Here is a 12,991-nt window from a genome sequence, read left to right as displayed (position 1 = left end):
AGCTCAGACAGCCAAATTATCCCCTATGTGTATTCTGAGCCACAGGTAAGGCATTAAACTCAGTTTATACCAATTGTTGCTGCCTAAACTGGAATCATATCTATGGCTGTTGGGACACAAGACATCAGAACTCCTGCACATTTCTACCTCTGGTTTCAAAGAGCTGTGACCAGCAGCCATGTACGTATTGACGGTAGTGAACCCCACACTCACAGATTCCCCCAGCCTCTGAGTCAAGAAAGAAAGTACACCAAAAGACCACCTTCTGCCTTGCCAAAGGATATTTTGATAACAGCAATTGGCCATCCCTATTTTCATCCCAGGGAAGAGGATAAATCTCCTCTGGCCTTGGGGTTTCCGTTCCTTATTCACTTAGAAGCCAGAGTGGCCTTCCAATGACCCAAGAATGCAGAAGACAAAAGGATACTCACAGAGACTGCAAAGCACTCAGTCCATGAATGGCTTCACTGGGTACTGTTTTCAACTGATTATTCTGGAGTGTTCTAGAAGGAAATTTTTGGTTAGTGGCTAATAAGTAATTGTTACCATTTTTTTTTCCATATAAGAATATGGAGTAATTTTTTTCCTTAAAAAATATCAAAACTGGTGTGGGTGGGGTGGAAAGCATCTACCGCAAGAAAACTGCAAAGTGTTAAGCATTTGCTGTAAACTCCAAGATGAAATTTATGCTGCTATTCCAGGCTATCTATAATGGAGGTACTAGGTGAGCCACATTTCCAGGGCTTCTTTCTTTCCCAGATACCTTAGTTAAGAGTCACTAGGCTATGTAACAACTTTACTCTCATCAACAAGCCCATTAGAGCTGGGCGGTGGTGGCACACGCCTTTAATCCCAGCACTTGGGAGGCAGAGGCAGGCAGATTTCTGAGTTCGAGGCCAGCCTGGTCTACAGAGTGAGTTCCAGGATAGCCAGGACTACACAGAGAAACCCTGTCTCAAAAAACAAAACAAAACAAAACAAAACAAAACAAAACAAAACAAAAGCCCATTAGAGTTTCTAATGTCTGCTCAAATTGGAAGAAAGCGGAGCCTGGCAACCTGAGCATTAAATAGAGAAAGGCAGTTTGCAAGGAGAGCAGACATTGGGCCTTAAGGAGCAGCAGCAATGTCTTCAGTGCCTGCAGAATGAGTATGGACATCAGTAAGTCTCAGTCATGAGAGAGCTCAGATCTGATGAACAGAGACATCTCTATAAAAAACAAAATCTTTTCTATTTTTACCTAAAGCCACTCTTGTCATGTTAATAACTATTTGACATGAATCATAACCACGAAATAGAAGAACTAACAGGACCACCTAAACACACTGAACCAGAGGCCTTGTGACTTTGCCCAGAGCAGTAGTAGCAAAAGTAGGTGAAACAGTGGCTTTTAACCTACATGATCTTCAGTCTGTCACCCTCCAAGCTCCTGCATAGCCAGGAATTTTTCTTCTGATCTCTATTTTTATAAATATCTTTATGAATCATTGATGTGACTCACCTCACTTCAATTTCTTTTAATATGTAAAGCACTTTTAAAGCTCTCTCCCCTTAGGGTTGGCTAATTAAATACCCTTGTAGCTATAAAGTAAGTAGAAATGAAACTCTCCCAATAAAGCTTAAATATGGTTTTCATTCAATACAATAGCAGCATGGCAAGTCTGTGATGCCTCGGAGCTCAGAATACTTAACTATGTAGATTTTTAACCTTCGTTATCTAGACCCAAGCTTGCCCAGACCGACCTCTAGCCTGCTCCCCTACACATTGGCCATGCCTTAAATCTTTTAATCCTCAACTAAAAGAAACTGTGCTTAACCTAGCTCCAAGCACGTTGACTATGCAGAAAGAAAATACACAGCCAGCTGTGAAGTTCTAAAACTGCATTACTTACAGGACTTTGAGTTCTTTCAACCCAGACAAGGCTTTTGGGTGGATAAAAGAAAGGTCGTTACCAGCCAGTTGTCTAGAAAAAAAAAGTAACAAGAGAAAAAAATAGCAATTCAAAGTTAAAATTCAGAATCCACAGTAACTTTATCTGTGATTAAAACTCTATGTAAACATTTCTCAAGACGACATGACATTAAACAGGGACTGAAACTTCTGCTAAAACAGTCCCAAGATTCTTCCAGCGAATTAAGAGTGGCTAGATTTTTTTTTTTTTTTTAAACTTCCAATACAATAATTTAAGTAGGCACATTTTTATTCTGGTGAGGTCAAGCAAGCCAAAACACATTAAGCCAAATTAAGTTTGCTATTCACGGTCACTATGCAGCTTGCAGTGTTTTCTGAGGGTCTCGCAAATACAGACTACTAGTCAGCAGGCAGGACTGTTTACACAGAGCAGAGCAAACCAGTCTGTCCAGGAAGAATGCTTTCAGGAGGCAAGTCAGCCTGTTATCTCCACAGAAACCCAGGACAGCATACTCCAGACAAAAAGAGTTTGGGAGCCTAGATTTCAAATAAAGGCCTAAAAGTACACATTTAAAGAAATGTTTTCCTGAGGAAATTATTAAGTGGAGCATTTAAGTGGGAGTAAATGACTAAGAAAGACTATGAATTCTTTTGTGTTCTTTCCCCACTTTTCTTCCTCTTTCCTTAGGACCATGGCACAGAAGCTGTGTGTCCAGACCCCACCTCTTGGTTCCACCATGTTTAATCTTTCAAGAAGCTGGATTCTATAACTGACTTTTAAAAGTCTTTCCATGTCTTCTTTTTAAATACTTCTATTTATAATTTAGTTTCAATTAGTTTTTTAATTTATAAAACAAATTTTATAATTTCTCTTTTAAAAAGGTCTATTTCCAGTCAGATAATACATGTCTGTACTCAGAAGGCCAAGACAATACAATCTCAAGATCAAAGCCATGCTGGGATATACAGGTGGTCCCTCTCTCAAAATTAAGAATGCAGGAGCTGGAGAGATGGCTCAGCACTGGCTGTTCTTCCAGAGGACCAGGTTGGGCTCCATGAACCTACATGACAGTTTACAACTATCTGTAGTTCCAGGAACACGTAAGGTATACATACATATATACAAACAAAACACTTATTTATACACATTTAAATGTAACAGATATCGAGAAGAAGAAAAAAAGAATTTCCTCTGTTCTCTCTGATCACTCTGTCAGCACCCTACTTCCCTGGGCTTTGTTGAATTTATTCATTCACTATCAAGTTCTAGTTGCTCCTTAGTGCTAAACACAACAACACCCTCTCCCTCTTCTTTAAGCTGCTACATTTACCTTGATTTTAGGAACACAGGGAAAACATCTTTATGAACTCTAAAATTCAAAGTAATGTCTCAAATTCTACTATAAAAGTCTTGCCTTTTTTCTAAGGTTTTATACCACTGGTGATGCACGCACCATGAGAAAACCTGACTCTGTGACTCTAGTCCACAGCAGACATATGTTATACAGATGGATGAAATAAAACAACTCAGAAACCCCAATGGTATGGATGATAAATAACTGCTTCCTCAGCAAAGGGTAATGATGCTAGATTCTCTGTCAAGCGGCAAGTTTACCATGGGGTGAAGGCCATCACTCCCCATGCCCTTCTAGCCTCGTGACTACATCACACGCCTTCTGAGGCGTCTAACGTGGGTGTCCCAACATCCTCCTCCATGACCATCAGCCTTTTAAATACCATCTAAAATGGTAGCGCTGCCTGAACAATCTAAGCAGACAAAAGCAACAAGTTGCTTTATTAAGTGGTACGTGACTTACAATTTGCTTGCTTTGCAAACACTAGCAAAACTTGAGCTATATTTTATGAATGCCTAAGTTAAAGGAAAACAAGCACTTCAGTGAAGCAGAAGTAGACAACAATAACTATATATGTGTTCATGATAAAAAAAAATTTTTCCTGTGGCTTTACTTCAATGCTGGTCCAATAAAATCTTCTCTTTTGCATTTCCTCAGTGGAACTTCTGAACCATTTCTGGTGGGCAACTGCCCAATTCATGAACTGTTGTTTGCTCCAAGCCAAGTTTTAAGAGGTTGGAGAGATGGCTTCAACGTTGTAAGCTTGGGCTGATCTGGCAGAGTACCTGGGTTCAATCCCTAGCACTCAATAGGCAGCTCCCAGCCACCCATGACCTCAGTTCCAGATGAGATTCCACACTTTTGGCCTCCACAGTTACTTGCAACTCATCTGCAGCATAACCATATTCAGACATGTCATGTGTATTTCAGATGCCAACACACATAGCTAGAAATAGACAAATCAATATTTAAAACTTTACTGTACGAGACTGAAGCAACAATCACGGAGCCTGTGATTGGGTCCACTGGGTCTGTGGCTGGGTCCACTGCATACATGCTGTCCTTGTGCAGGTTTGTGGGACTCCTAACAGTGGCACTGCGGCTGTCTCTGACTCTTTTGCCTGCTCTTGGGATCCTTTTCGTCCTAGGTTGCCTTGTTCAGCCTTGCTGTGAGGACTTGTGTCTAGTCTTATTGCATCCTGTTATGCCACATTCAGTGGTCTCACTAGGAGGCCTGTTCTTTTCTGAAGGAAAATGAAGAGCAGTGGATCCAGAGGAGACTAGAGGTGGTGGTGGTGGAGACTGAGAGGAGTGGAAGGAGGGTTTGGCAGCAAGTTTTCAGGATAGGATGTATAAGAGAAGAATAAATAAAAAGAAAAAACTACTGTATACCAGTTTCTGTTTTTAAAATAATCATAGTCTTTAACTACTGAGGATTAGCATACAAACCAGAAAAATGAAAGAAGACAGTTTTACACTCTCTTCAATGAAACCCTTTCAAAATATTTCTCTTCTTGCTCCCAAACCTCCCCAAGCTGCCAGTGTCAATGCTATATCATCTCACTGCTTCACTGTGGAGCCTCACTGACACTCTTTAAACACCCAGTGGCCCTGCTTCTCCCTTGAAGGAAACCCATAAATAAGTAACTACAGCACAAAATTAAACATGGTCACAGGCTACCTTCTGGCCGTTTATTGCACATTAATCTCATAGGCCAAGTACAAATGGGTCTCAGAATGGAGCACGCAGCCCATACTTTCATTCGCACCCATCAGTATGCCACATCATTAGCTGGAAACTTCTCAACTAGGAGTTTACTGGCTATGTGTCCTCTGATGGTCCTACCTACACTGGGGATGTAGCTAAGAGCTTGCTTAACAGGGGCAAGGCCTTGGAGTCAATCTCTACCAGAGCCAACAGAACAAATGAAAGAGTTCTTTGCAAACTCTCCCAGTGCCAGTACACAGCTTCCAGTGGCCCACCTCTGTGCAAGCTCCACATAAACAATGAAAGGATTTGTCCACTAAGGCTCCATCAATAAATTCAACTAAGAATGCTCACAATTGTAACAGTATAAAAGACCACATTTTTCAAAGCTCAGATTGCACCATAAGAGCCTTAAGTGGCAGGAGCCATCTTTCTCCGAATGCCTCAAATAGTCCTGTAACCCTGCTCCTCTCAGCTGTCCTTAAAACCTGGGCTAAAAGTATCCGCCAAAACCGAAATCCTATAAACACAGCTTTCCAAGGTCTTTCACTCCTTGTCTCTAACATTAGCTTTTACCATCCTGATATCTGTGGGCCTTCCTGGGGAATTTTATGGCATGACCATGAGAAAGAGTGCTTTACTAAGTAACCAAGGAAGTGGCAAAATACAACACCTGATTATCTTAACATGTCAACAAAAAAGACTGTTTAACCACATTAGTCAAAATATTTGCTTCCTTTTCCCCAAATCTCTGCCTCTATGTGAATGCTAAAGTAACCTAGTTTCAAAATGCATTCCATTTCTCCTCAACTTACCATTAATAGAAACGACACAATGAGCTCGGTGCATGAGGCTTATCCTGAAACACAAGCCAACAGTCTGGAGAACTGAAATAAACACTGTGAGTGTGGTAGATGGGTGACTTTGTTTCTTGGGAGAAAATACAGCATATGCAGCCTTCATCTCCTGAAGTTTCCAAAACTGCTGGGGTAAGGAATGACACTCCTGCAGCTTCAGGAGTCACTCCCCAGACTTTTCACAGACTGCTCTGTTTGCATGCTTCTACAAGCCAGCTCTTCTTGGAACAGCACATCTTGGTGGTGCTTTGTGTCTAAAGTTCAGATCCAGTAAAAAGCAAGGTGAGTAAATGACAGGACTTGGGACTGGGTCCCCTAGTCCTTAAGAGACAAACACCTAAGATCTTACAAGGTACAGGGTCAAAATAGATGGCATGCAGTTGCTCTTTCATATTAATTACATGACAACAACAACCCTGCTTTTCTAAAGCACCAGAGAGGTTAGGTGACTTGGAAAAAAATCACACAGCTACAAAGTAGCAGAGCCAGCATTCTAGTGCTTGCTTAGCTGCCTCAATGTTTATCTACTTGTTCCTGACCTGCTTCTGTGGTGTCACCAAAAGATTAGGAAATCATTCTCAGAGGAGAGGCAGAACAGTATGGACTTGGGCAATGGGCAAGCTAACAGCTTTGTTTGAGTATCAACAGCTCTGCCCTAGCAGCCCAAAGCTGGCAAGCTCTACTTATGCATTAGGAGTTCTGAACTGCAATTATGGGGGAATTTCCCAACAGACTAACAGTACATGTGTCTCTCAGCCAAAAAGGCCCAGAAGGAAGGAGATGAGAAAGGCACCTCTCAATGCCCATATATAGGGACTCTTACTGGGTCTATGGTGGCAGAGCCTGAGGAAGAAGTATGACCAATGATGTCTTTTAACAAAGAGCAGCTATTTCCCATTCCATGCCTGGGCTTGTACTTCTGTGCCACAGATAACAACTGTCTAACTTTAGGGCTACTTGAGGTCCCAGCTGAAGGTCTCAGACCTTAATCCATAAAATGCATCTTTGTTCATTATTTAGTACACTCCTCAGTAGCTGTTAATGTCTAAGGAAATACCATCAAGGTGAGAGCAGAGGGTGCATGGATATGGAGATGATTTTATACATACATACATATATGTATATGTATATATTTATTTCTTTTTTTTTTTTTTTTTCAAACACATAGTCCCAGGCATCATGTCTTTCACCTGTGTACCTCAGTAGCTTCTGGCTCCAGGATAGTGAGAATTGCTCTACAAGGTTTCAAGCCATACAAGCCTAGTCTTTCTGTGGTACACATTTAGGCTCTCATTATTGTTCACCTGGATTGCTCCCATGAACTTCCACAAGACTTCTGCCTCAACCTACTTAAATACTGTGAGGGAGCTGGTGAGACAACAATTAAAGAGCATGTGTTGCTTTTTCAGAGGACCTGGGTTCAGTTCCCAGAAGCCATATTGATGGCTCCATCCATAACTCAGATACATACAGCAGATCTGACCCCATCTCTGGCTTTTTAATATTCAATTCTGAAAAACATTCTCAAAGCCTCATTTTCCACCCACTGAATTTTCCAAACCTTCAACATAAGTCTCTTCTTTTACACCTTAACCCAGTGTTCTTGTCTCCTACAACTTAGCATTGACTGTTACATATCCAAACACATCAGAACTTTTCTATAGAACTCACCATTCAGGCCAGTTTTCTTTGCCTGTAATAACCCCATATCCCAACCTTCACAGGAGTCTGAAGTAGAACTTTCTCACTTGTGCATCTTAGTTTCCCTTGGGCTACTATTCATCCCTCCCACCCCCTGCAACTTTCTCTGTGTTTTTATAATGTTCCTTGTGGGCACGGCTGCTGTGGCTCCACGGTTCCTCACAGCACAGCCCCAATGACACGAGAAAGTCCTTGGGTTTCCAAAATGGGTTTATTGGCATGACAGGTGATGGTTGAGTCTGGTTGTGCACACACACACCCCCACCAGGGCAGACCCGAGTTAAATAGGGAGTGAGAGAAGGGGAGGGGCTGGGGAAGAATGCTTAATTGGCTCCACCCTCTGGCCTTCAGGCATCTCATTAGTATGTAAATCTCTCTAGGGTCTGTGGCCTATTCCTCATGACTGATGACCACAGACCTCTCTGTGGGAGGGGCTGTGGAGGGTTGAAGCTATATGAAAAGAACCAGGGCCCGGGAGCAGAGCCGAACTCCTGCCGTCCAATAAGAGTCTGGGGTTCCAGGCTCATGCTCAACCAAGCACTCAGCTGCTTCTCACAGCCCACTGCCCCATAGTTCCTTATGAGTGGGGACTAAATTATATTCATTTTGTATTCTTGCATGAGACCATGTGTACAGAAGATATGCTGTAATGCCTCAAGCCCCAATATAAGACTGATGAGAATGTAATGTTGGTACTTAGACACTTGGAGAGCTAACTGATGAGCTTTCCTTTTCTGTTCTTCCATTTCCACTCCCTCAATCTCCTTCCTACCTTCAACAGGAAAGAAGTACTAGTACTTGGCTAGACTTTAAGGTAGCAGGTGCCAGTGCAGCTCTCACCTCTTTTAATGTATGCTGCAAGTATTGAGGAGGAGCTTACAGTTGAAAAGACCAGTTCATGGGTCAACAGTAATACCTCAAATCACTGTACTATCTATACAAACCTGAAGAATTGAAAAGTCCAACAGCACTTGAAATAGTGATCCCAAACAGTCTACCTCAGGACAGGACTTATTTACCCTGCTTGCTACAAGAGTCTCAGGAGCAAAGAAAACAGAGAAAAAGAAGAGATGAACAAAAGTGGATGGTAGGGAGTCATCAGTTCCTTAGGCTTATACTCTCCCAAGGTATCTGAAGCCATTCCAAGGAGGGTCCAAGTGGTGCAGTGTGAATGTCCTTATGAATCTGTTTTATGGTTATTACTCATAAGCACTATGGATTCATATTAAGAGCTCCTTAGAGGGGAAGCTTTGTAGAGTAAGAGTTTTCAATGATGTAACTGCTCTTAATGAATATACTACATGAAACATGAGAGATGGGTCAATAATGGATATGAGTGAGCAAGCCACATTTCAGAAGGAAATGTAGGCCAGGAGATTAATAAGGTCATGCAATTGCACCCAATGAGGCTGAGATTTCTCCATTTGGGAAGCAACTGAAAGGAGAAGTTGGGCTATAGAGATGGCTCAGCAACTAAGAACCCTCAACTAAACAACTAAGAACTCTCAACTCTTGCAATAGACTCAGGTTCAGTTCCCAGCTCCCACATGGAAGTTTCCAACCATTTATAACTCCAGTTCCAGGTGATCCAAGGACTCGTCTGATCCCCACAAATTCTTACACACATGTAGTACATGTATATACACTCAGAAATACACATGTACAAATAAAACCAAATATTTTTAAAGAATAGACTACTGTGAAATGCAGAGTAAACCAACAGGTGTTATTTGCACAAAACCACTGCTTTGAGGCCATTACATAAATTTCATGGCAGCCAGAATTCTAGTCAATATTTAGGAGAGGAAAGACTGCAATCTGTACACTGACCAGATATTGACTGAGTTAAGGGGAATGTAGCAGCTGTTCTGAGGAGACATGGGGTGGAGAAGGGACAGTGAAACCATAGCAACTGTGGATGGGAGGAAGGAAACATGTTCACCACACAAGACAGCTTTACAAAGACAGCTCTTCTTGCATCATGAAGAGGTTGAGAAGTAGGCTGCACACCCTTGCAATCCACTCATGTCCCTACCTAACCTTCATCCTGTAGGTGATTACAAGATGGTCTGGCATTGTACTACTGTTATCCCTACTGCAAAGTACCACAGTACTGCCCTCAGTCTAATCAATATTTTTCTGCTCTCAGCAATGTCTTCTATCCTCCTCTACTGCTTCTCTCTACACTACCTTTGAAGATAAGCAAAAGGAAATATTACAGTTCAAACCCAAACATGTCCAGGCTGCCATTGAGTCCCTTGAGTGGGTGCATGGCCAGTGTCAATAACACTGCTTATAAAGTACAATAGCTAAACCATCAGCCTGTGATGTTTCCTGTAAAGACAGTTCGAAGTCAAGACTAGGCAAGTATGGCCACCGGACAGCTTTGGACGGGTGGTGGGTGTCACTCTTCTAAACATTATTTGAAATCAGCAGGATATAAAATGTTAGCATCCATTTTCAACAGCAGAAAACACTTTTATTATTAATCCTAAGTCATATATTCATTTAAATTTGTAGCCCTGCCTGTATGTTCAGAACTATGGGGCTTCTGTTGAAAAAAAATTACAAAGAATTTGCTGGTTCCCATTTAGACTATTTGGTATCAACACAGACAATAAAAGCTGAGGACTCATTTAGTCCTTTCCATGTTCATTCTCCTGTTACATTGGCCCTTAAAACACATAATACACCTTAACAGCTTATTACTAGTGGCTCCTTCTTTAACAAATGGAGACTGTGAGCTTCTGCCCCTGACATCCCCAGCCTAATGTCCTATAACACCTCTAAAAACACGAATCCTAGAAACACAACAGTGCAAATAAAGCAATGTAAATCCTGGATGCCAAATACTGCATTTGGTGTTTTCTACCACTACTTCAAGAAAGAAGTACTCTTATAGTGGAGCAAAAAGGCCAATAATTATGCATCATTTTTTCTATATCCCTTAGGACCTTCTACTTATCAGAGTTAAACTTCATTTGACACAGTAAATCAAAGTTTCCCAAAGTCTACTGCCCATGCCTGGCTTATTTCCATACTGCCTTTTCTTTCTTTCCTTCTTTACCTACCCCAATCCCAGTGCTAGGGTTCAAACCTAGGACCTTGGGTATGCTGAGCGATAGCTCCAGCCATGTTATCCACATTTTCACACCTTCAGGAAGGCTTTTATGTCTTCATACAGCTTCTATTAAAATGTGTGTGTGTGTGTGTGTGTGTGTGTGTGTGTGTCTGTGTGTGTGTCTGTGTGTGTCTGTGTGTGTGTGTGTGTATGCTGGAGGTGGTAGTGTATGCCACCCAGCACTTGAGAGGCTGAGGCAAAAGAATAACAAGTTTGAAATAGACCTGGAATAAACAAGTATTCTGTGGAGCATCCTGGGTTCTACAGTGAGACCCTATTACAAAGATCAAGGAAGCAAATAAAATGCATAAGACTGCAATGTTTTAAAAGCACTTAGATCCTTTTCACAAAACTAACAGTTTTTTTTTAAAGCAGCTTGCATTTGCAAGAAGAAACTCTCCCCCTATGACCCCATAGCTAAATAATACTGTAATCTATAATAAAAGTAGATCCCTGTTAAAACTTAGCATGACGCCATCTAGTGCTCTTCCACATACTAAAGCACTTTATTTAACTCAGAGACATTTAAATCCGACCTGCGCCATATTGGCCTTTTGTGTCTCCCACTCCATCACAGTAACCTGCAGAAGACATTTCAGAGGTAAGTCAGTTGAGAACCATGACACTGGTAATGATTCTAAGCATTTAATCATTTGTCTTTGGATGATGAGCACATGACCCCTGTGGGAGGAAACAGTATAATACATCTTCAAACTACATCAATCATGAACTCCAGCAGAACTTAGTCTCTATCTGTGCTGACAAAGTTTCTTGCATTGATAATTTCAAAATGAGGAGAAATCCTTTGTCTTAACCTCTCCCCTAATTTTAAGTTCAAAGATAGAATTACCAAGCCAACAAGATGACTCAGAGTGTAAAATCACTTGCTGCCATGCCTGATGCCCTGAGTTCAATCCCTGGATCCCACAATGGTAGGACAGAACTGACTTCCAATTGTAGTCCTTTTACGTCCAAACATGAGCCATGATACTCATCCATACTCATTCACTGTACACTCACACAATAGTAAGTGAATAAAAATAAAATTAAATGTTACTGTTGACACTGTGAGCCACATAGACAGTGCGCTCTGCCTTTAGAGAAAAGTCAGATTGCACAGCATAGACTGACTTGATGATCACACAATCACACTTTGATTATCCACATCAAAGAATGTCAAGACACAGAGTTAAATGGTGAGGATGGACTACGAGAGCAGTCTGGAAAGGAAGGCAGGGAAAGGTTCACAGAGCAGAAAGAGCTCAGAATGAGCTGTACTGAATGGCTGACCTCTAAAGCTGTTTAAGCCACTGTATCGTGCATGGTAAGAATACACCTCCTGCTGTTTAAATAGGAAACTCAGTTCTGTTACTTGCAGCCAAAAGTTGTTTTAACTGACTGAATTGACAATAAACATTCTTCCTTTCTTACCTAGTTACAGAATCCTGACGTGAGTCCAAATGACAAAGCTCTTATTAGCCAGCAATTCCTGTTAACAATCCATGTTACTAAGTTCTAGCCAATGAGATGTCAGAAGTACTGTATGATTATGTTCAAGGTGGTTTTTTAAAAGAAGTGGCCAAGTGAGACATTGCCATCCTCTCCTTCCACCTTCCTCCCCTGAGAAGTGCCTGTTGATGGCTGCAGCTACATTACCAACATGAGCTGGAGGTGAACACTATAAGCAAAGACCTGCAGACAAGAACTCTTAAGTTCTACATTTCTAAGAACTGTATTCTCAATAGTAGCTCCTGGTTGCTAGGCTGCAGATCTCATAGGCATGCAAATAGAGAAAGCATTATGTCTTTCAGCCACTGGATTGGGTTTTTTGAGCTTTTTTTTTTTTTTTTTTTTTTAAACTTTCCACTTCAGTCAGATATAATTCTAATTCTAGAAATTTAGGAAAAGAGCACACTAGGCTGTAACAAAAATAGCACAACTAAGGACAGTACATTAAGGGGCTAGGGAGCGGGCTCTGCAATTAAGAGCACTTGCTGCTCTTATAGGACCTGAATTTAGTTCCCAGAACTCAAAATATATAAAAACTAGGTAAGGAGTTTCTAAATTTCTTTAAAACAACAGATAAGCACCAGAACAGTAGGAAATATTCAGAAGAAAATATAGTACATATTCATTAGTGGTAAAACACTTCTATCAGTGTGCCAGTATTATGACAGAGGAGTATAAATAATACATTTCTAAAAGATTCTATTTTTAAAAGAAAGTATATTAATATATTAAAAAAAACCTCTAGGTTACATGACAAAATATCAACAAAGGTCATTTCTCTAAGGTGAGAAAATAGTTGGTTAATCTTTTCTTCTCTGTAACTGTATG

The 12,991-nt window shown here is 41.1% G+C and overlaps 1 protein-coding gene across 1 annotated transcript in view; it reads right to left on the bottom strand.

Annotated features, from left to right (window-relative positions):
* Lgr4 (leucine rich repeat containing G protein-coupled receptor 4) overlaps positions 1–12,991 on the bottom strand; it is a 93,447-nt gene that overhangs the window by 22,684 nt on the left and 57,772 nt on the right. The window contains exons 3-4 of the mRNA XM_034494916.2: positions 1,893–1,964; positions 432–503 (exon numbers count right to left, since the gene is read on the bottom strand). Coding sequence (XP_034350807.1) covers positions 432–503; positions 1,893–1,964 — 144 coding nt within the window. The remainder of the gene's footprint in view (positions 1–431; positions 504–1,892; positions 1,965–12,991) is intronic.

Source organism: Arvicanthis niloticus, chromosome 2, assembly GCF_011762505.2.
Source record: "Arvicanthis niloticus isolate mArvNil1 chromosome 2, mArvNil1.pat.X, whole genome shotgun sequence".
In the NCBI taxonomy this organism is placed as follows: Eukaryota; Metazoa; Chordata; class Mammalia; order Rodentia; family Muridae; genus Arvicanthis; species Arvicanthis niloticus.
The sequence above is the reverse complement of the archived record's forward strand: the minus strand, read 5'-3'. Positions and strand labels throughout refer to the sequence as shown.